Source organism: Podarcis pityusensis, assembly GCF_964106645.2.
Source record: "Podarcis pityusensis genome assembly, chromosome: 16".
Classification (NCBI taxonomy): domain Eukaryota; kingdom Metazoa; phylum Chordata; class Lepidosauria; order Squamata; family Lacertidae; genus Podarcis; species Podarcis pityusensis.
This window is the reverse complement of record NC_138041.1, coordinates 5,356,335-5,379,910: the sequence shown is the minus strand read 5'-3', so window position 1 is coordinate 5,379,910 and position 23,576 is coordinate 5,356,335. Positions and strand designations below refer to the sequence as shown.

General features: G+C 48.7%; 1 protein-coding gene across 1 annotated transcript in view; it reads left to right on the top strand.

Moving 5' to 3' along the window:
• VPS45 (vacuolar protein sorting 45 homolog) overlaps positions 1–20,327 on the top strand; it is a 50,423-nt gene extending 30,096 nt beyond the window's left edge. Inside the window, exons 14-15 of the mRNA XM_080984634.1 lie at positions 10,108–10,239; positions 19,825–20,327. Coding sequence (XP_080840760.1) covers positions 10,108–10,239; positions 19,825–19,918 — 226 coding nt within the window. The 3' untranslated portion in view covers positions 19,919–20,327. The remainder of the gene's footprint in view (positions 1–10,107; positions 10,240–19,824) is intronic.
• Positions 20,328–23,576: the final 3,249 nt, after the last annotated feature.

The following is a 23,576-nucleotide window of genomic DNA, read 5'->3' as shown; positions in this document are numbered from 1 at the left end:
TATACGGACCTTTGTCGGCAAGGTGATGTCTCTGCTTTTTAAGATAAGGATACCGCTAAGGGACTTTAACTTGGTCTCAGACCCTCTGTGAGCTAGCGACTTCCTTTGCATGCGAAGACAGGCTCCGGCGGATCGAGCGGACGAGACCAAGAGCGGGTCCGACAGTCAAGAAGGCTGTTTCTGCACATGCAGAAGATATAGAAGCACGATTAGTCGCACCAACAGGGTAAAGAACAGCTTCTATCCGTGGGCTGTTAGGCTGCTGAATGAAAAGATAACAACAGGGCAACAAGCCTTGTGGGGATATATTCGGGAGATGCAAAAGCTCGAGAGTAAACGCTACACAAATCCGGAGCGGAGTCCCTAAGACTGTTGGGTGGTGCCTTGAACTCCTCCTTCCGGCAAGCTGGTGCCAAGCGCCTTTCTCTGCTTTCCTTTGGACCACAGCAGCGAGCCCGGGGGTCTTGTTATCTGGGGAGCCCAGGACCTCCAGACACCCTGCCCAGGCTTGCGCCCCAGGGAAGTCACTTTGGGGCTGCCAACATCGCGGTTTGGCTGCATCCCCAGAGGCGCGCTCCATCGTCTCTCAAGACAGACGGAAGCCAGTGCCAAAAACTTTGGAGACAGCCCCTAGGACTGGCTCACTTTGATCGGTTAATTTCAGCGGCGGCGTTTCCTCTATCTGTTGAGCCGTGCCTCCAATTCTGGAGAACGCAGAGCTTGGGGAAGGCTTCCCCGATGGGATACAGAATGCTGCAAGCGTGTTTACTTTTAAAAGTGCCTCCCCCCCCCCAAAGAGGGGGGTTGTGTTGTTGTTTTTCCAGCATTCCTAGCAGCAGAGCTTAAGCTGCTGATGGGGTCATTGGTTGTGTCTGTCATCGGGTGCTCTTTTGGTTTTTACCCCCGGGGGGGGGGCAGGTGCATTGATCGGATTTCGGGACTTACGCAAAAGCAACGTCGTGTGTTTGTGCGGTTTCGCTTCTGGCTCTGTCCCGCTGTCCTCGTGGAGATAACTGATAACAGGAAGGGTGTGGGAGACTTTTTTCCACCACAGACATCGGGTCACGCTGGGAAATAATTCCCATCCCTTCTCTCAGCTTGCTTGGAGCGATCTCCCGTCCAAGCAGGATCGGCAGGGACGGGAACACACAGATGGATCCTTCCTCCTCCTTGGGTTTCATAAGATCGTAAAGTCAGAAGGGACCCCAGGATCAGTCAGTCAGTTTTATTGCACATAGCCAAAGGCTGCTGCAATGTACACAGAATCATTCAACAATTAAAAGAAAATATACTGGATTGATACAAAAAACTTAAAACATTTATATTATCAAGACATTGCCTACTCTAAACAGAGCTATAAAAGTACCTTAATATACAAGTTAAGACATTAAACAATAAAATTTATAAGCTCAAATTATCACATGACCACTAATATGATAATTAATACAATGTGCATTTATATTCAGAGTTTGGTGATAAAGATAGAATATAGCTTAATGTAGATAGGGTCAAATAAATTCATCTCCTTTACAGTTGGTGGCTACCTTGGCTATATAATTTGCTCTAATTTTCCTAGCGGCAGTTGCAAAGAGGGCTACACGCCAGGTAACACATACTTATCTGTGTCTGCAAGGAGATAGAAAATCATGTCAGAGGGGGTCTGGCCGAGGGTCATGTAGTCCAACTCCCCTGCAACGCAGGATTTGCAGCTAAATAATCCACAACGGGTAGCCATTTAACCTCTGCTTAAAATCCTTCCATGAATGAGAGTCCACCACCTTCTAAGTTAAAACGAGATGAGCCCTGTGGGCTTCATACAGCAGTGAGACTCTAATAATAATAATAATAATAATAATAATAATAATAATAATAATAATTTATTATTTATATCCCGCCCATCTGGCTGAGTTTCCCCAGCCACTCTGGGCTGCTTCCAATCAGGTGTTAAAAACTTCCCTAAACAGGGCTGCCTTCAGATGTCTTTTAAAAAGAAGATAGCTGCTTATTTCCTTCACATCTGAAGGGAGGGCGTTCCACAGGGCGGGCGCCACTACCGAGAAGGCCCTCTGCCTGGTTCCCTGTAACACCGCTTCTCACAATGGGGGAACCGCCAGAAGGCCCTCGGCGCTGGATCTCAGTGTCCGGGCTGAATGATGGGGGTGGAGACGCTCCTTCAGGTATACAGGACCGAAGCCATTTAGGGCTTTCAAGGTGAGCACCAACACTTCGAATTGTGCTCGGAAACGTACTGGGAGCCAATGTAGGTCTTTCAAGACTGGTGTTATGTGGTCTCGGCGGCCGCTCCCAGTCACAGTCTAGCTGCCGCATTCTGGATTAATTGCAGTTTCCGGGTCACCTTCAAAGGTAGCCCCACGTAGAGCGCGATGTTTTTAGGTGAAAAAGGAGATTTGCTGTCGGTTGACCCAAAATTCTGTCCTCTCTGTGGCCTTGAGGGTCTCCGTTAGCTGGGCTACTACAGCCGTACCTTGGTTCTCGAATTTAATCCGTTCCAGGAGTCCATTCAACTTCCGAAACGGTTTAAAAAGCAAGACACGGCTTCCGATTGGCTGCAGGAGCTTCCTGCAGCCAATCGGAAGCCGCAGAAGCTGTCTGGCTTCCAAAAAACGTTCACAAACCGGACACTCACTTCCGAGTTTGCGACATTCAGGAGTCGGTTTGTTCGTCAACCAAAGTGTTCGACTACCAGGGTACCACTGTATTGGGATTTTAAAAAGGGAAAATAAAGCCGGATATTTAGTTGGACAGGAAAGAAATTCACCAGTTTTATAGAATTGTATAGTTGGAAGGGATCCTGAGAGTCATTTAGTTCACCCCCCTGCTGTGGAAGAATCTCAAATAAAGCATCCATGACAGACGGCCAGCCAGCCTCTCACGTTCTGCTACAAGAACAATAGAATTGCCAGCAAAACACCTATATTGTGAAGTGTGCTGTCTGCCCCAGACATTTGATGGGGTATCGCAACCCACGTTTTCCCCCAAAGTAACAGACAGGGAACTGCTGTCTGTTAAACTTTTGTTGTTGTTGTTGAGGAATTTCTTTTTAAAAACCATATTTTATTGCGCTTTACTTGTCAAATTTAAACATCTGCATCATATAGGATTCCTTGAATCCTTTTGACTCCCCTCCACCCTTCCATGGTTACCTTTTTCAAACTTTTTCTACTGCTTCACTTATTTTTCTTACATAATCAAATTTTTCCTTTGTTTTTAATACATTACATACGTTATTCGAATCCTGCCAAAGTTTTTAGTTGTTTACAGTGTTCTCTTAGATTATAATTTTTTTCTCATTCCTTTTTAAAGTTCATCACTTCCTAGTTTCTGATTTTCCCAATCATTTTTGCCATTACGGCGTAGTCCAGGGGTCAGCAAACTTTTTCAGCAGGGGGCCGGTCCACTGTCCCTCAGACCTTGTGGGGGGCCGGACTATATTTTTTGGGGGGAATGAACGAATTCCTATGCCCCACAAATAACCCAGAGGTGCATTTTAAATAAAAGGACACATTCTACTCATGTAAAAACACGCTGATTCCCGGACTGTCCGCAGGCCGGATTTAGAAGGCGATTGGGCTGGATCTGGCCCCTGGGCCTTAGTTTGCCTACCCATGGCGTAGTCCATGATCTTCACCAGTCATTCGTCTCTGGTCGGGACTTTATCTTCTTTCCATCTCTGGGCCACCCTTTGCCCGTAAATCTCAGGGTAGTTCACAACATAAAATGAACAAAATAAAAACACACAAAATACGTACTAAAATTAAGGGTGCCGAGGGTTGCTGGGAGGGTGGAAGGTTACTGAAACTGAGGTTTGAAGGCAGGGATGGGGGGGAAATGAATCAATCTGGATTCCAGACAGGTCTGATAAAGGAGAAGATCCCCGCGGATTAGCCGTGCCTCTCGCTCCTGGAAAAAGCCTGCCTGTCTCAAAATTTACGACGCCGTCCTTTTCTTATCTGTCAGACAAACTTGCAGAAAGGGACCTTTCTGTCTGGCTCGGAAGGAGCTGAAACCCGCCATTAATATTTTTCCGGAGGGGCGCTGTGTGTGACCACCCGCCTCCCCTTCCCCACCCAAAGATAATTCGGGAACGTTTCCTGGCAGGCCCCAAACGATCTGTAGTTTGCCTCTTGTGAGCTCATAACTCCTTTTCCTTGTTGGTAACTGGAGTGATGAATGGGCCATGAAGCTGTCAGCGGAGCTGCGAAGCGTGGACACCATTCGTGACAAAATGCTCCACCTTCCCCCGGGGAATTTTTTATTTTTATTAAAATGCTCATCAGATGCATCGGAGTTCTGTACTACAGAACCACAGACCCTTCTCCCCTTTTCCTGAACCTCACTTTGAGGGCGGGGGGAGCTGTGTTCTTTTCAAACTATGGATAAGGAATCCCACTTTAAGGTGGTCAAATCCAGATTTTCCCCCAGCCACATGTTTTGCACCCACCCTCCCATAGTCCTTCAGCTTTCACAATGCTTCTCGTCTGCCCGGATCGTAGAATCAAACGAGTCGGAAGGGAACACGAGAGCCATCTGGCCCAACCTCTTCACAATGCTGGAATCTTTTTCCCAAAAAAAAAATTTGCATTCATTTTCCAGAAAAAATTTAAGACAAACAAACAAACAAACAAGCATAGATACTAATTGTAATTAAACCAATCTTAATAACATTATTAAGTGACTTCCTCAAATCCCCCGGTTGAATTTCATTGTATATCATTTTAACAGTTTTCCAAAATCAATCTTCTCAAAAAATTAACTTTGTCACTTAGCATCTTTCAATCTTTCTAATCTAGCTTTAAACATCTTATTTCCTATCCTTACATATTTAAATCCTAAGCCTATGTAATATTTGCAAGCTTTTCCAATTAAGTTATCTTAACATATTTAGCTAAATAGTCTTTAAATTTTATCCATTCTTCCTGGTGCTTCTCCTCCTTCTGGTCGCGGACTCTTCCATCAGGTCGGCTAGCTCCGAAAAATCCATCCTCTTCATCTGCCAATCTTCCACTGTTGGTACTTCTTCTGTTTTCTGCAATGCAGGAATCTTTTGCCCAATGTCGGACTCGAACCCACGGCCCAGAGATGAAGAGTCTCACGCTCTACCAACTGCGAGCTCTCGGGACAGAGAGGTGTGTGTGTAGGAACACACAAAGGTTAAGATCTCTGGTGCAGCCCCACCTGTTAGCATTCCACTCCTCCGTTTCTGGTTGTGTGATTGTTACTTCACATGTCTGTGTTTACTTTCTATATAAACACACAAGACGTAACCAGCTGTCCTTTTGATAATAAATCAACAGCAGCAACAATTTATTTTGATATGACGATAAGAAAATATTATTATTATTGGCTAATTAATGGAATTGGAGTACAAATTTCACTTCAGAAATTGGCTCCTCCTCGCAATTTCTTTTTTTTTTAATCAAAAATTTTATTGATTTTGCAAAGTTTATAAACAACTAACCAGCTGTACTTTTGAATAAATGAGGTACTGTGGTACCTCAGGTTACATACGCTTCAGGTTACATATGCTTCAGGTTACAGACTCTGCTAACCCAGAAATAGTGCTTCAGGTTAAGAACTTTGCTTCAGGATGAGAACAGAAATTGGGCTCCGGCGGCACAGCAGCAGCAGGAGGCCCCATTAGCTAAAGTGGTGCTTCAGGTTAAGAACAGTTTCAGGTTAAGAATGGACCTCCGGAACGAATTAAGTACTTAACCTGAGGTACCACTGTATAATATTCATTGTGTCAAATTGTAGATTTCAATGGAAGTCTCATAAACGAAAAAAGCAGAAGACCCAGTGGATCAGTTCATTCTCTAGTCAGTTCATTCATAAGGTCCATACATGTATAAATATCTATTCCACCTGTCTGTTCATAGAGTCCAATAATCCACATGAAGGGTTGTTACAGTTCCACAGAGTCTAAGACAAGGATTTCCGGAATATTAGCCTTGTTTAGCCACCCTAGGCTTCATCAGTAGAACAGACTCACATGTAACATTACAGGATAGTGGATCTTGCAACTATAAGATCCACCATCCTGCAAAATCCACATATGAGCTTGTTCTACTGCTGAAGCCTAGGATGGCAAAACAAAGCTAATATTCCGGTGCTTTTCGACACCCATGTAAGCATCTCCTCTGCCGTGAGAAACTGGGAATGTCCTAGTTACATTGCATTTTATTCTTAAAGTAGCGCCTTAGGAGATTCACAGCCGCCTTTTTGTATTGTTTCCAATGCTGACCTTGGGCCAGAACAGCCTGTCCGTTCATTGCGGGACTTCTTAATCTTCCGTGGGCGGGGAGGGAATGAGGAACCATCTGATCCTGCGTTGGTCTCAGTGACTGGTTTACGGCGAGTCTCTGGCAACTGCCCAGGAACCAGTGTTCGATAGCTCTGTGCGCTGGGGACCCTCTGCTTTTAAAAAGGGATTTTCAAAGCCTGCCGTGAAACGGAACCTGCATTCTGCGAACTGTGTGCATTATTATTGTTGTTGTTGCTTACTCAGTTTGCATCCCGCCCTTAAACTGCGGAACTCACTGCCACAAGAGGCAGCGATGGCCACCCGCTTGAACCGCTTTAAAAGCAGCTAGGGTAAATTCGCAAGGGACGAGAAAGCTCCAAACCAAAATGGGCATCTGGAGAACTGACCCGGGAGATGTGTGGTTCAGATGTGGGCATTGAGGAAGGACTCGCGACGTTCAAATTCGGAATTTGCATCTCTCCCTATATCAAGTGATCTTTGCAAACGTCGCTTGCGATTCAGGGCTCTGGGCCTGAATATTTGAATGGGCTGAAGTTGCTAACCTGTGTGGAACGGGAGCACGAAAGAGGTGGGGGCGTTTTTTTGGGGGGGGGTTCATGTTTGGATTTCATGCTCCCTGCATCCTCCTGGTCCCCAGTGAGTAAGCATTCTTGTGATATGAGCTGTAACAAAACCCTGCTCGTGTGTGTGTGTGTGTGTGTGTGTGTGTTTAGGGGGTGCGGACCCATATTGCGGTGGAGGGGTGCCAGGTCTGACCATCTGATCAAGCTCCCTCATCCTTTGAAAGCTGGTGGACTTCATCAGTTACAAGAGACAGCTTGGGGGACGGGTTTTTCCTTTTAATTATTAAACAAAAAAACCCAAGCATCTGTCCGTCTCTGTCACTGGATCCGGTTGCCCCAGTTCTTGGGGATCTGAGCAGGCCCAGAGCGGGAGCTCTCTCATCTGTGTTTCCAGGGGAGCGGAGGGAGGGGAGAACGTATCTGACACCTTCTCCTTCCCTTTCTAAGGGACACGGTTGGCGCTGTGGGTTAAACCACAGAGCCTAGGGCTTGCCGATCAGAAGGTCGGCGGTTTGAATCCCCGCAACGGGGTGAGCTCCCGTCATTCGGTCCCAGCGCCTGCCAACCTAGCAGTTCGAAAGCACACCAGTGCAAGTAGATAAATAGGTACCGCTCCGGCGGGAAGGTAAACGGCGTTTCTGTGCGCTGCTCTGGTTCGCCAGAAGCGGCTCAGTCATGCTTGCCACATAACCCGGAAGCTGTACGCCGGCTCCCTCGGCCAATAAAGTGAGATGAGCACCGCAACCCCAGAGTCGGCCACGACTGGACCTAATGGTCAGGGGTCCCTTTACCTTTACCTTCCCTTTCTGGGACAAGGAAGCCCCTATTTGCAGGGGGAAGATGTCAGACTCTTCCATCACGCCGTGGGTTGCCTCCAGCGCTAGCCTTGCTCAGATTAAAAGGTGGAGACATACCGTATTTTTTGCTCCATAAGACACATCTGACCATAAGACGCACCTAGTTTTTAGAGGAGGAAAACAGGGGGGAAATATTCTGAATCAAATGTTGTACTAAACTATTTAATAAACTACTGGTATATCCGAATGAGAGTGAGGGACAGGAGTTGTATGTTTCTTTAGTGTGCGCGCTCAAGGAGCGATGAGCGGGGAGGCAGCACGCCCCTGGACGGACCTGACACAGGAACCCCAGCAGCCTCCTCTTGTGTAAGCGGCTCATCTCCTGCTTTGCTGCTTTAAAGCGAGCCACGGAGGAGGGAAGGGGAGCCATGGATCCTCCGCTCGCGACTGCAGTGGGATCCCACTGCCGTCCATAGGCATTCACTCCCTAAGACGCACAGACATTTCCCCCTACTTTTTAGGAGGAAAAAAGTGCATCTTATGGAGCGAAAAATACGGTAGCTGCGATGCTGGGAAACTGGGGGAGGCAAGAGGGCAAGGCAGGGAGCGCAGACTGGACACACACACTCTGCATTTTTAGCCAGTTTGGGCTGCAACTCAGGGGCAAAGCACCTGCTTGGCACACCTGGAGACCCCAAATTCAGTCCCCAGGGGCATAGGATCCTGGAGTTGAAAGGGACATCGGGGGGTCATCTAGCCCAACCCGCTGCGATGCATCTCCAGGTCAGGCTAGGCAAGCCCCCCACCTGAAGCGTAGTCAATACTGAGATAGACGGACCCAGTGGTCCCATATAAGAGTGGCTGGGGAAACCCAGCCAGATGGGCAGGTTGTTGTTGTTGCTGCTGTTGTTGTTGTTGTTGTTATGGCAGCTTTTTGTGTTCCTGTTTTGGGTGGGAGGGATCCCACAGCTAATTCTCCCCTGGTCTCCTCGCTGGCCCAAATAGGACTAATTTAGCCAGCTGGCCCTGGTGATCATCTAATGTTTATTGGATGGATTTCCCCCCCAAATTGATTTTTGAATTCTGAATTTATTGTTATTCACGTTTTATACTGTATTTTATGCTGTTTTTTGTTGCCTCAATTAAGTGTTTTGTTGTTAGCCGTCCTGAGCCTGGTTTTCTGAACCAGGAAGAGCGGGGTATAAATAAAAATTTATTATTTTTATTATTATTTGTCTGTGTGAACTTCTGACCACTTGCCGATCACTTTGCTGTTTCCAAATATCTCCGCTTCACAGCTCTCCCCGTTTCCTGGAAGCCTTTCTGCTTCCTCTTACCTACGCAAATGCTCTCACCCCCTGCTCCTTTCACATCCTGTTTTGATCATACTGTTGTAGAGTTGTAAGGGACCCTGGGGGTCATCCAGTCCACCCCGCTGCTATGCAGGAATCTCAACTAACGTATCCAATGTGTCACCTGCAAAATATACCCAGATTGCCAAACTAAGTTGAAACGACCGGATGTAAACTCAAAAGCAACACTAGTTTCTTTCCCCCAAATAATCTTCACTTTCTCCAGAAGCTGGGATGCACATTCGTTTGCCTGTATAACAACTAAGCCTTGGTTTATCAAGCGATGATTTGTCAAACCGTGGTTGGCTTGATTGGCCAAATCCTACCCAGTGGCTTAACAGTGGTTTGTTTAACTGGCAGCAAGCTGCCACCTGAAACCATGGTTTGCTGTTGGCCTACAAAACCTTGGTTTGCTTTATTGATTCATGAGATACGGCCCTTCAGTATACGATCTCAGGGCAGTTCACAAGGTAAGAATCCCAGGCAAAAGCAGAAATAAATAGTTAAAACAAAAACAACCAAACAATACCCCCCAAACACAATTATAATATTAATCAGCCAAAGGTTTGTTTGTACGGCTTGGTGTTTCGTATAACCCTGACACTCTTCACTGTGGTTTGTTTGAACACCCTGTTTCTGACACCTGCCAAGCTTTCCAAGGGTTTTGTCTTCAGAAAAACAAACCATGGTGTGCTTGATCATCTGTGAAATTGCTCTCCGTTAGCTTGCTGTTTCTTGAGCAAACCACGGTTTATCATTGCGGGTCAGACGATGGTCTCCCCGCTTAATGGGAGTTGGGCAGGCTAGTCTGGCCCCAAAAGGTATTCTGGGCCCCAAAAGCCATTTCAGGCAGGCTTCCTCCACCTGGTACCCTTTGGGCCAGGGTTTCCCCAAGACTACAACTCCCATCATCCATAGCAAGCAGGAATAGTGGATGATGGGATTTGTAGTCCAAAAGCAGCTGGAGACCCAAGTTTTGTGAAACCCTGATCTAGACGTTGCTGGACTCCAACTGAACTCTTCCTTCCGGATTTTTCGGTCCTTAAAACGTTAAAATTAGCGCTCTGAATTGCCTCCAGAAACGACTCTCTCTCTTCCTCTCTCTGTCACAGGCCTCAAGACATCATTGTGTTCATGATTGGAGGAGCCACGTACGAGGAGGCGCTGACCGTTTACAACTTGAACCGCACCACCCCTGGGGTCCGGATTGTGCTGGGCGGGACCACCATCCACAACACAAAGAGGTGAGCAGTACCCCGAGCCCCCCCCCCCGGGTGGGCAGCAGTTCCTGGCGGGTGACGGGCACACGGCATTCAACTGGGTCTTGCTCGGAGTAGACCTATGGAAATGAATGGGCCTCGCTTAGTCCTGCCCATTTTCTTCAGCTAACAGCCTTACACACCATCGCGGCACTGAGAAGGACAACTTTGTTTCTTGCTCTCGAGATAATAAATAATAATAATAATAATTAATAATAATAATAATTTTTTATTTATACCCTGCCCTTCCCCGTGCAAAAACTCAAGGCGGCTAACAACAAATTTAAAACACTTAATTATAAAAAGCAGCATAAAATACAGTATAAAAACATGAATAACAATAAAATTCAAAAATCAATTCAGGGGAATCCCCAGGGCTAGCTGGCTGAATTGGTCCTACATGGGCCAGGGGGGAGGCCAGGGGAGAATTAGCTGTGGGGTCTCAGAGCGGGTGATATTCATAAAAGGGGAGGGAAGGGAAATGAAAGATCAGGCTGAATTCAAATTAAAGGCCAGGCGGAATAGCTCTGACTTACAGGCCCGACAGAAGGAGGTTAAATCCTGAAGGGCCCTAGTCTCCTGGGACAGAGCATTCCACCAAGTCGGGGCCATCACTGAAAAGGCCCTGGCCCTGGTGGAGGATAGTCTGACTTCCTTAGGGCCCGGGACCTCTAAACTATGATTATTCATGGACCTTAAGGTCCTCTGCGGGGCAGACCAGGAGAGGCGGTCCCGTAGATACGAGGGCCCTAAGCCACAAATAAGAAGCTGTGCCGCCTACCGGGGTGGGGGCAGGAGAGGCAGCAAGAGTTTTCCTCTCAAGCGAGACTCCCATTGCAGAGACAGCCCTCTGACCGGACCCCAGACTTAAATATCTCCCCGAAAGTGGGTTACAAAGGCAAGTCTATATTAATGCACATTTTGCTCTGAAAATCCTGATGAAATTAGCTGGGGTGCCCCTCCACCCACCATCTCCAGATCTTTTATTTATCTCTCCCCCCCCCCCAACTCCACAAATTATTGAGTTGACTTGTTTAGCCCGGGAGTAGTGGTTGGGGGTGCAGTCTAGAGCCCCCGCCCCAGAAATGGTCAGACTTCTGCTCTCAACAGCCAGCAATGGACAGCAGACAGGAAGGAGGATGGGAATCGAGAGACTGATGACCTCCGGACCCTGCGCCCCACCTCCCAGTTTGGAAAGGTCAGGCAAGATGGGACCCATGGTTTGACCCCACGGGAGGCATCTTCCTGTGTTTCCAAATCGTCCCGAGACCCATAGAGCCGAGTATCCATAATGCTGTTACACAAACCGATGGTTTCGGCCGTGCATGGAATACCGTGTGCTGTTCTGGTCGCCCCACCTGAAAAGGGAGATCGAAAAGCTGGGAGAAAGGGAACCCGAACGATCGAGGAGAGGGAGCCACGCTCCTGCAAGGAGAGATGGCAGCGTTTGGGGCTTTTCAGTTTGGAGAAAAGGCGAGGAAGATTTGACAAGATATAAGCCGTTTATAAAATGATGCAGGGCATAGGGAAAGCGAAGGGAGAAAGGGCTTTTTGTTTCCTTTTTGCTAAAACCAGAACTTGCGGGGACGCAGTGAAGCTGAATGTTGGGAGATTCAGGATACATAAAAGGAAGTCCTCCTTCCTGAAACAGAGTTAAACTGTGGGACTCCTTGCCACAGGAGGCATAAACTTGAATGGCTTTTTAAAAAAGGATTGGGCAAATTCATGGAGGAGGAGAAGGCTACTAGCCACAATAACTGTACTCTGCCTCCACAGTTATGCTCAGAGGAGACCTGCTGGAGCAAGTGGCCCAAGTCATGTCCATTAATGTCAGTGGGACTACTCTTGAGTAGGACTAGCAACAGAGTCAAGACTATCCCATTTAAGCTAAAGGAAAAACCAGGGAGGTTTTCTTATTTGTATACAAATGAAGTACTGCAGGAAAATGACTGTAAGGAGAAAATTGGGGGAGGGGGTTAAAATGTCAGGAGAGGGACCCGTCTATTAAATCCCACAGATATTTCACTATAATGGACTTTGAGCATGCCCAAGCAATTTGCAAATATTTTATGCAAAGCAATGGATAAATAAGACTAAGATCCCCAACCATAAACTACGCTCCCCGTGAGAGTGAGCAATAGAGATGATCAACGGCTGCAAGGGAAATTTTATTAAGAAAACGAGTCGCTGGGTTTTTTTTTATAACATACAGATTCCAGGGTATCTAAATGTACTTAGTTCTGTACAGAGCCTTGCACCTGTAGAACTCAGCAAAGAGGAGGAGGAGGAGGAAAATGGGGGCAAATCTAGAATGAGTTGGCTCCACCTCTCGTTGACACTGACTCCTCCTCTCGTTGGCTCTAGCTCCCCCCCTCGTCGCCTCTGGCTTCTCCTCTCATTGCCTCTGGCTCCTCCTCTCGTTGCCTCTGGCTCCGCCTCTCGTTGCCTCTGGCTCCGCCTCTCATTGCCTGTAGCTCCGCCTTTCGTTGCCTGTGGCTCCTCCTCTTGTTGCCTTTGGCTCCTCCTCTCATTGCCTTTGGCTCCGCCTCTCGTTGCCTCTGGCTCCACCTCTCGTTGCCTCTGGCTCCGCCTCTCATTGCCTGTAGCTCCGCCTTTCATTGCCTGTGGCTCCTCCTCTTGTTGCCTTTGGCTCCTCCTCTCATTGCCTGTGGCTCCACCTCTCATTGCCTGTTGCTCCGCCTCTCGTTGCCTGTGGCTCCTCCTCTAGTTGCCTCTGGCTCCTCCTCTCGTTGCCTTTGGCTCCGCCTCTCGTTGCTTTTGGCTCCTCTTCTCGTTGCCTTTGGCTCCGCCTCTCGTTGCCTTTGGCTCCTCTTCTCGTTGCCTCTGGCTCCGCCTCTTGTTGCCTGTGGCTCCTCCTCTCGTTGCCTCTGGCTCCTCCTCTCGTTGCCTTTGGCTCCGCCTCTCGTTGCCTTTGGCTCCTCTCATTGCCTCTGGCTCCTCCTCTCATTGCCTTTGGCTCCGCCTCTCGTTGCCTCTGGCTCCGCTTCTCGTTGCCTCTGGCTCCTCCTCTCGTTGCCTCTGGCTCCGCCTCTCATTGCCTCTGGCTCAGTCTCTCATTGCCTGTAGCTCCGCCTTTCCTTGCCGGTGGCTCCTCCTCTCGTTGCCTTTGGCTCCTCCTCTCATTGCCTCTGGCTCCGCCTCTCATTGCCTCTGGCTCCGCCTCTCATTGCCTGTAGCTCCGCCTCTCATTGCCTCTGGCTCCTCCTCTTGTTGCCTTTGGCTCCTCCTCTCATTGCCTTTGGCTCCACCTCTCGTTGCCTCTGGCTCCGCCTCTTGTTGCCTCTGGCTCCACCTCCTGTCGGGCTCCCTCCCTTCTGCCTCATCATCCCACTGACTTGCCAGCCGCCGCTGCCCCTGCTCCCCACATAACTTGCAGAGGGGATGGGAGAGAAGGGCCACCCCCACCCACATCTGCCCGCTTAATGATGGACTCACATCGCGGATTAGGTTCGTTTGGGGAGAAAATGAACCCATTTCTAAAGGGACCCCATCTGGTTCTTTTCTGCAGCATAATGAGCAGTAATGACAGGCAGGGTATTAATGGGAGATTCTGTGAGCGTTTAAGATATAATTACAGTCCTTCGCTTTCTCTCTCTCTCTCTCTCTCTCTCTCTCTCTCTCTCTCTCTCCCCCCCCCCCCCCACCGGTCATATCTAATTCTATTTACTGCGCGAATATGACTCTCTTCTTGGAAGATTCTCCTCTCCTCCCCACAGTTTTCTAGGGAAGCCACAGCTGTCTGCCTCCTTTTCGCCTGGCAGAAAGGGATCTTGCGAGAGGCGCTTGTGCTGTTTTATTTTATTACCATTATACCCCACCTTTCAGGATATAAATCCAGTTTTACAGAGGACAGCCTTCTCGCTGAAGGCGCCCTCTGCTTTAAAGCACGGTCAAACATTGTTGTCTAAATCAAAACAATGAGGACTAGCGGCTTCCTCTTTTTTTAAAAAAGGGCAGAGCTGTAGCTCAGTGGCAGAACACCTGCTTGGCATGCAGAAGGTCCCGGGTTCAATCCCCAATGGCAGACATCTCCCTCCTTCATGGGAGATTTTTAAACAGAGCTTGGGCAGCCACCTGTCAGGGATTATTTGGCTGTGATTCCTGCATTGCAGCGGGTTGGACTGGATGACCTTTGGGGTTCCCGTTCCAATTCTACAATTCCATGAATCCTTTTATAGCTTCGAGGCTGGAGAGGAGGCCAGGCAAATCTCCGAGAGAGGTCCTGTATGCTTACTCTGTTTTCCCGTGTAGAGGAAGCTTCAGCTGTAGAGGGGGGGGGCGGTTTTTAGGGTGAGCCAGAGTCTGCAGCAACTAATCTGGGGGTTGACCCACTTACCCAGTTAGAGGGATAAAACCCGCTTCCTTTCCCAGCTAGCAATCATCCCCCCTTCTCCGGAGTGCCTTTTAAATACCAATTGACTAAAAACACCGACTGATGGGTCCAGCAATGGTGGACAAAATACTTTGTGCTTCATATAGCAATGTATTTATTTAAATGTGTGTGTGTGTGTGCGTGTGTGTGTGTGTGTGTGTGTGTGTGTGTGTGTGCCCGTCCCCTGCTGAATATTGCAAACGAATCTCTTAAGGAGCATACAATCTAGCAAACAAACATACAGTGGACACTCGGGTTGCGAACGTGATCCGTGTGGGATGCACGTTCGCAACCCACATCATTCACAACCCGCGTCTGCACACGCACAGGTTACGATTCAGTGCTTCTGCGTATGCGCAAAGCACGATTTAGTGCTTCTGCGCATGTGCAACCGCCGAAACCCGGAAGAAACCCGTTGCTTGTATGTGATGACAATAAAAGGTTTGATGATGATGATGATGATGATGATGATGATAAAATAAATAACAGGGCAGAGTCCCTGGCTTCTGCAACAACACGAGATAACTTGCAGACCGGGTGATCTTTAATTCTCCCCTACCCTGCAAGCCTCAACAGGTGAGTCTGTACTTTTTAGGATCCATTACAGGGTTGGGTGTGCAAATAGACATTTTCTGCGAGGCCTTTGTCCCCCTCCTTCTCCTCCTCCTTCCATTGCATCTTGCAGCGTCGCCTCTGCCGTTCAATCCCTAACCGATATGCTGGTTGGGGGGTCAGATCCATCAGCCCGGTAGCACTTGCAAGGGATGAGTCATTTTGGCAGAGAATAACTCCGTGTAACCACACTGTTTCAGTAAGCATCCGTGGAGGCACATATGTTAGCAGCTTCTGTTGCTGCTCTCTCTGTGTGTCTTTATATATGTGTGTGTGTGTTTCTGTTTGTGTATGCATAGTTTCGCGACCTACAAGAGACAAGATGGGCCCGCTTTCAGGTCTGATTCAGCAGGGTTCTTCTGCTCTGATGGAACCTCCAGGGCCAGAGCAGTCTAACTCGATTCTTAATGTATTTTTGGTCTTTGTTGGAAGCCGCCCAGAGTGGCTGGGGAAACCTAGCCAGATGGGCGGGGTACAAATAAAAAATTATTACTATTATTATTATTATTATTATTATTATTATTATTACTAGGCTCTCAGGGGTATTTAGCCACTGGGAGAACAGGAGGCTGGACTGGATGGGCTTCTTTTGGCCCGATACCTCCAGATTCAGATACAGCCTATCTAACACCATCTAACACTGGTCCTGAAATACCTACATTGGCTCCCAGTACGTTTCTGTGCACAATTCAAAGTGTTGGTGCTGACCTTTAAAGCCCTAAACGGCCTCGGCCCAGTATACCTGAAGGAGCGTCTCCATCCCCATCATTCAGCCCGGACACTGAGGTCTAGCTCCGAGGGCCTTCTGGCGGTTCCCTCCCTGAGAGAAGTGAGGTTGCAGGGAACCAGGCAGAGGGCCTTCCCAGTGGTGGCACCCGCCCTGTGGAGTGTCCTTCCATCAGATGTCAAGGAGATAAATAACTACACAATTTTATATGTGCTGGAAGTCTCCCAGAATGGGTGGGAAAACACAGCCAAATGGGTGGGGTTAATAGAAGAAGAAGAAGAAGAAGAAGAAGAAGAAGAAGAAGAAGAAGAAGAGAAGAAGAAGTTATTAAGGTTATTTGGTAGACCAAGAGACTTGGCTAGACAGACCCCTTTGGGCCTGATCCACCTCTTTACACTCAGAAGCAAATTTTGGAGGAGGAGGAGGGAGTATGATACATGGCACTAAATTCTTACTGGGGGTGGGAACAAGTTAAGCCTGAACAGTTCAGGCCTCTCAACCCCATAACCTGAGACCGTTCCTTGTCCATCCTTAATCATTTGCCTACTTTAAACCAAAAGCCCTTTCAGAAGAAGATTGGAAACACTGATTCTTCCTTAAGCACAAAATGTGGATTTTTAAAAGCCTCTGATGGGCATGGAAAGCTTCGGATATGCCGTGATTCCTAGCCCGCCCTAGAGGAGACTGTTGTTGCTTCGGCGCAAGGAGGTCAGCCTGTTTGGGCACCACTACGGACAGAAGCGCATCTTGAATTGCTGGCGTCCAGGTTGTGTGAAATGGCACCGCAGCCCCCTTTTCAAGGCCAAATTCCTTCTGGTGCCACGAGCCTGTCCCGGGCGCTGGGCGTCAGTGAAAAAGCCGGCTGTTTTCCTCCTGCCCCGGGTCAAGCGTCCGAGGCTTGTTGTGACAGGCCAGAGGCCAGACGAGCGCGGGGGCTTTCCTTCTCCTGGGGCCAAAGGTTGTGGCCCCTGCGTCATCTCGTGACGCATCTCAGGCACGGGAGGATTTTTCCCGACCAGCTCAGTGGAAACGGGAGAGCAAAAGGCGTTTCCTGGCTTTGTGACTGAGAGAGAAGGGGAGTCGGGAGAGGATGCCCGGCCTGTGCGTGGCAGCCCTGGAAAAGGCAAATCCCAGGACAGAAAAGGAAGTTGAAATAAAAAGATGTCAGATTATTTTTTGTATGCCACTACAGCAGGAAGACTGCTATTAGCTAGTAATTGGAAATCTCAAGAAATACCAATGGTAGAAAAATGGCAGAGACATCACCTTGCCAACAAAGGTCCGTATAGTTAAAGCTATGGTTTTCCCAGTAGTGATGTATGGAAGTGAGAGCTGGACCATAAAGAAGGCTGGTCGCCGAAGAATGGATGCTTTTGAATTCTGGTGCTGGAGGAGACTCTGGAGAGTCCCATGGACTGCAAGAAGATCTAACCTCTCCATTCTGAAGGAAATCAGCCCTGAGTGCTCACTGGAAGGACAGATCCTGAAGCTGAGGCTCCAATACTTTGGCCACCTCGGGAGAAGAGAAGACTCCCTGGAAAAGACCCTGATGCTGGGAAAGATGGAGGGCACAAGGAGAAGGGGACGACAGAGGACAAGATGGTGGGACAGTGTTCTGGAAGCTACCAGCATGAGTTTGACCAAACTGCGGGAGGCAGTGGAAGACAGGAGTGCCTGGTGTGCTCTGGTCCATGGGGTCACGAAGAGGCGGACACGACTAAACGACTAAACAACAACAAGAAAAATGGCAGATGAAGATATTGGAGTTCTTGGAGCTGGCTGACATGACTGGAAGAATCCACGATCAGAAAGAAGAGGAGCATCAAGAAGATTGGAAGAAATTTAAAGATTAGCTAAATATTGTAATATAAGATAATTAGAAGGTACTTGAAAGTATCAAATAGGCCTAGGATTAGAATAAGAAAGTTGTATAGCAATATGGATTTAAGTCAATAAGAAAAGAGATGAAGATAGTTAATTGAAGGAGTAAATTGTAGTAGAAAGATGATTTTGGAGAACTGTTACAAGGTGATACAATGAAATTCAGTTAGGGGGGATTCGAGGAAGCCAGTTAATGGAATTTAAAATGGAGGAATATGCGTTTTTATTTTTGTTTTTTTGTTTTCTTTTGTTTTCTTTTGTTCACCAGAAGGGGAAAGTGTGAGTGTGTTGTGGGAGAAGCAGCAGCCTCGATCCTGTGGTGTGTTTGAGTTCCCCCAGTATTTCAGCGCCTTCTCCGTACGTGGGCAGCTCACAAAAACACAGCCAGCCGCTTTGCTGGGTGACAAGGATTAATTAAATCGACGTGGGATGCTCGGAGGATGTGTCTTTCTGGAGAGATGCGGAAGGGGGGTGTTGGCGGGGGGGGTTGGAGACACCACAGAGCAACCCATGAGACCTTACAGAGTTGCTTCACTTCAGGGCGATTCAACCCTCCTCCATCTCTCGGGGTGGCCGCCAAGCGATTATTAGAGATTTAGGCGCTGTGGACTGAGACGTTTTGCTTGCCCAAAGACGGAGGGGGGCAAGGTTGCTTCTCTCCCCCCCCCCCAAAAAAGAGAGAGAATGGAAGAATCCGCGATCAGAAAGAAGAGGAACACCAAGAACAATGGAGGAACACCAAGAAATTTAAAAATTACCGTATTTTTCGCCCTATAGGACGCACTGGCCCATAGGACGCACCTAGTTTTTTGGGGGGGAAAGAAAGAAAAAAAATTATTTCCCCCCCCCCAGCCGCGGCTTCAGCGCGCCCCGCGCTCCGGGCAGCAGGCTGCTATCCGCAGCCTAGGGAGCCCTGCGGGAACTCCCGCGGGCTCCCCAGGCTTGCTGATAGCTTCCTGAAGCCTGGAGAGCGAAAGGGGTCGGTGCGCACTGACCCCTCTCGCTCTCCAAGCTTCAGCGAAAGCCTGCATTCACCCCATAGGACGCACACAGATTTCCCCTTCATTTTTGGAGGGGAAGAAGTGCGTCCTATAGGGTGAAAAATACGGTATTTAATTAAATATTGTAAGATAAGACAAGCTACTTGAATTTACCAATTTGGCTTCGGAATAGGACATGATTAAACTGTAAAACATTATGGGAGAAATTATGAAAAGAAGCTCAGAAAGTAATTTGAAAAAGTAAATTTTGTTAGAAAGAAGAGGTTGGAAAACTGTTACGAGGGGGTACAATGGAATTCAGTTAGGGGGATTTGAGGAAGTTAGTTAACAATGAAAAGCAAATTGGATTTTAGAAGGATTATGTGTTTATTTGTATGTTCTTTTCTTTTCTTTTTCTTTTCTTTCTTTTTTTGTATGTCATATTTGTTATAAACTTGGAAAATTAATTTTAAAAATTGGGGGGAAAAGAGAGAGAGAGATAAGATGCACATCCAACCTCAGCCAAGTTATTCTGGAATGGAGAAAACCCCGTGAGTTCCTGCATCAGCATCAGCATCATTTTTAATTAGTATACCGTCTTTCTATCTTTCTATCTTACAATACTCAAGGCGGCTTACAAGCTGAAGAAACAAAAAATGTACATCTTATAACAATCTAATGCAATACAAAAACGTGATAATAAAACATAAGTTCAAAATAGACAGCCTTCATCAAAAAAGTAACATTCTACAATCCTTAGAATAGCATAAAATAATGATATCAACATATAAAAGTTAAACAGAAATCCAGTTACGATAAATAATATCTAAACTATAATCAATAAAACGGCAAGCCACAGTACATAAAACATTACAGAGCTGGGAAACCTTTCTGCTCTTTCTTGTTGACCACAATCGCCAACTCATTGGGACGCCTTCCTTTAACTCCCTGCCGCTGTTTCCCTCTTCTCTTCCCAGCTTCCTAGAAGAGGTCTCAGCTTCTGGTTTCCGCCGACGAGGCGCGGACAGCTCCCAGGGGCCGGCGAGGGCAGCGTCCAGGAGGCTGAACTGATGACATCTTTTTCGTCATTTCCGACTGACCGTCCGTTCCAGGCTACTCAGCATCTGTTGCCCGTTGACACCCACAAACTCACCCACCTGGCGTTTGAAACTTCAGAAAAGCACTTTAGCAGACAATACTTTCCTGTTGCCGAAAAGTATGGGGCAGGCACGCTCTCTCCTCACAGGACCAAACCATGGGGTCCTTTTCCCCCCCATCTCAAAAGACTTGATCGAGATCTTAAGGAGAAAGGAAAGGACCGTCCCTCTGTCACCTTCATTCCCATTCCAGCTCTCACATTGCATGAGAGTTGTTTGCCTCTTTTCCAAACTCATTTACCTCCCTCCCCCCCCGTCGTGCCCTGGGATAACCCACCCCCAGAGAAAAATGGTCCCAATAAAAGGAAGTTGCAATTCTTCTAGCAGAGAGCGTTGCTGTTTCTTTTTCCTGCTTTCGACGGAGGAGTAGATAAGATCCTAGAATCACAGTTGGGACCCTGTGATCATCTAGTCCAGGGGTCAGCAAATTTTTTCAGCAGGGGGCCGGTCCACTGTCCCTCAGACCTTGTGGGGGGCTGGACTATATTTTGAAGGGGGGGAGAACAAATTCCTATGCCCCACAAATAACCCAGAGATGCATTTTAAATAAAAGGGCACATTCTACTCATGTGAAAACATGCTGATTCCCGGATTGTCTGCGGGCCGGATTTAGAAGGCGATTGGGCCAGATCCGGCCCCCTGGGCCTTAGTTTACCTCCCCATGCTCTAGTCCAGGGGTCAGCAAACTTTTTAAGCAGGGGGCCAATCCACTGTCACTCAGACCTTGTGGGGGGCCAGACTATATTTTTTTGTGGGGGGGAATGAATGAATTCCTATGCCCCACAAATAACCCAGAGACGCATTTTAAATAAAAGCACACATTCTACTCATGTAAAAACACGCTGATTCCGTGGACTGTCTGCGGGCCGGATTTAGAAGGCTATTGGGCCGGATCTGGGGCCCCGGGCCTTCGTTTGCCTACCCCTGATCTAGTCCACCCCCCCCCCCTTTGATGCTGAAATGTGTAGCTGTTCCGAATGGGAACCGAACCTGCAACCTTGGCTTTACCAGCACCAGGCTTGCAGGGAAGAGGGGGTCTGGTGTTTTAGAGAGGGCGGGGACAACCTTTGGGGCTCCTCCAGAGGTTTCCGGACTCCTATCCCATCGTTCTCCCTGACCATTGACCGTGACGGTTGCTGGGGCTGATGGGAGTTGGAATCAGGCCCCCCCAGGCCAGCACCCTGTTCCCACGGTGGCCCCCCCAATGCCTCTTCGGGAAGACCCCCCCCCCAAGCATGACCTGAGTGCGAGAGCATCTCTCCTGTCGTTCCCGGCTACGGGTCTTATTCAGAGGCGAGCGGCTTCCCTCGCGGACTCATCTGGCCAGGCCAGGTCAAAGGTTGGGGTTTTCCATTGTCCTTGGCGACTGCAGTCATCGATAGCTGCGGCCCTGCTTTCGAATCCACCTTATCAAGGAGCCTTGGGCAAAGATACAGCAGGCGTCCCCTGCGTAGCTGCTTATTTTATTTTGTTTGCTTTCATCTAAGGAGGGAGGGGGAGTCGGAGCCGAGGCCATTTGCTCAAGTGCGGTCATAGCACAAGAGCGGGTGGACGGGATAGAAAACAGAAAGTCCTCCTTCACGCTACACAGAGTTAAACTGTGGAACTCTCTGCCACATGAGGCAGCAATGGCCGCCAGCTTACAAGGCTTTGAAAGAGGATTAGGCAAATTTGTGGAGGGGGAAAGAGCTATCAATGGTTATTGTCAGGGAACTGCCATCGGAAGGAAGGGAAGTGAAAGGGCTCACACAGGTTGGGAGAGACTCAGCAGCTGAAGAGGGAACCAGTAGGGGGAGAGGAGCTGGGCTGAGGGAAAGGGAGCTGGAGGGATGGCTCAGAGACACTTCCAGCGAAAACAGTGGGGAGGTTTCAGGACCTCCTGTAGGGACACCCACTCCTCGCCGGAAACTGTCACGCAGAGAGTCCAGAAGACGTGTTTCCGTTAAGGAGCTTTTATGTTGGAAGCGATTCCGAAAGCAACCACTGTCGGAATCTGCCAGCGACTGACGGAGCCATGTTTAAGGGGCTCCGTTACAGACAGAGGTTTGCAAACTTGACCAAACTCTGAGGGACTGGGATTTTACACACAAGCAGCTCATCGTCCCATCACAGCATTCCGACAGTCTTCGTGAGCAGCTTGTGCAGGAGAAGGCATCATGAGCAACCCAGCCGGAACCGGAGAAGCAGGAGCTGGAGCGGGTCCAAGCCTGGAAGAAAGGTACCGGGTGTTGGAGGTCCAGCTAGCGCTGCAGACGGCGAGGCTTGAGGAGAGGAGGGCTCAGGATGCAGACAAAAAGGGGAAAGACACCCAGCTCGTCAGAAAGGTACCAGGATTGGTGCAGAAGTTTGGGGGGGAGCCCAAAGACTATCATGGCTTTCGGACAGAGATGCAATATGCCCTCAATCTGCAGTTTGATGAATTCCCTGACGAGGAATCAAGAGTGGCTTTCGTGATTGGGCATCTTGAAAAGGGGGCGAGAGACTGGGTTAGACCCCTGATGGCAGCGAATAGTGACGTCCTAAAGGACACGATGAAGTTCTTTCGCGCCATGGATCTGATGTTTTCCAGCGATATTGAACAGGGAGTGGTCCGCAGACAGTTAATGGCTTGCAAACAGGGGAGCCGATCTGTCCGTGAGTACTGGACTGAATTCACCATGTTGATCCATAAATTGGGGTGGGATCTATCGGCGGAACCCATTCAAATGCTTTTTGAAGAAGGGCTTTCTTCGGCTGTGAAAGACGAACTTTCCCGGGCGCCCAGGGCGGAGTCTATGGACCAGCTGACCAAATCAGCGCTGACCATAGGAGCGCGCCAGGAGGCGAGAGCATTGGAGAGGCGGGAAGGGAAGGGGGAACGTTGGAAGGAGTTCCGCATTCCAGACATTCCAGAGCCAACTTTCCCGCCGGCAGAGCCGATGGAAATCGGAACAGCGCGCGCGCGCGCAGTTTCAAAGCCCAGTGAGGGGGGAAAGAAGGAGGGAAAAGGCGCCCGGAAATGCTATCTCTGCCAACAGCCAGGTCACTTTGCCAGAGTCTGCCCCCAGAGGAAGGAATGGCAAGGGATGGTAGGAGCTGTGGAGGGAAGAGAGGAAGAAATACCGAAGCAAGTAAAAGCCAACGCCTGGCTGCCACCGTCGGGGCACAGCAGTCAGGCCAAAGAGCAGTGAAAGTGCCCACGCCAGAACCTCCTAAACCCGCCCTAGTGATAGAAGTGGCGCTAGAGCTGCCAAACGGACACCCTCTAAAGATAAAGGCGCTGTTGGACTCAGGCAGCTCCTGCAATTTCATGAGCAAAGAGTTTGCAGCTGAACACCAGATACAGACGATCCCTTTAAGCAACCCCCTGCAGGTGACCACGATCGATGGCAGGGAGCTGTTGGGAGGAGAAGTCAGCTTGCAGACCGTCCCAATGATAATGAAGGTGGCAAGGCACACCGAACTGATAGCGTTTAATGTGGCCACCTTGGGAGGAGCTCCCATTATATTGGGGATGAGCTGGCTAGCGTTACATGATCCGCTGGTGGGCTGGCATCAGAGAGTGGTTTCTTTTGGTTCAGCACATTGCTTAG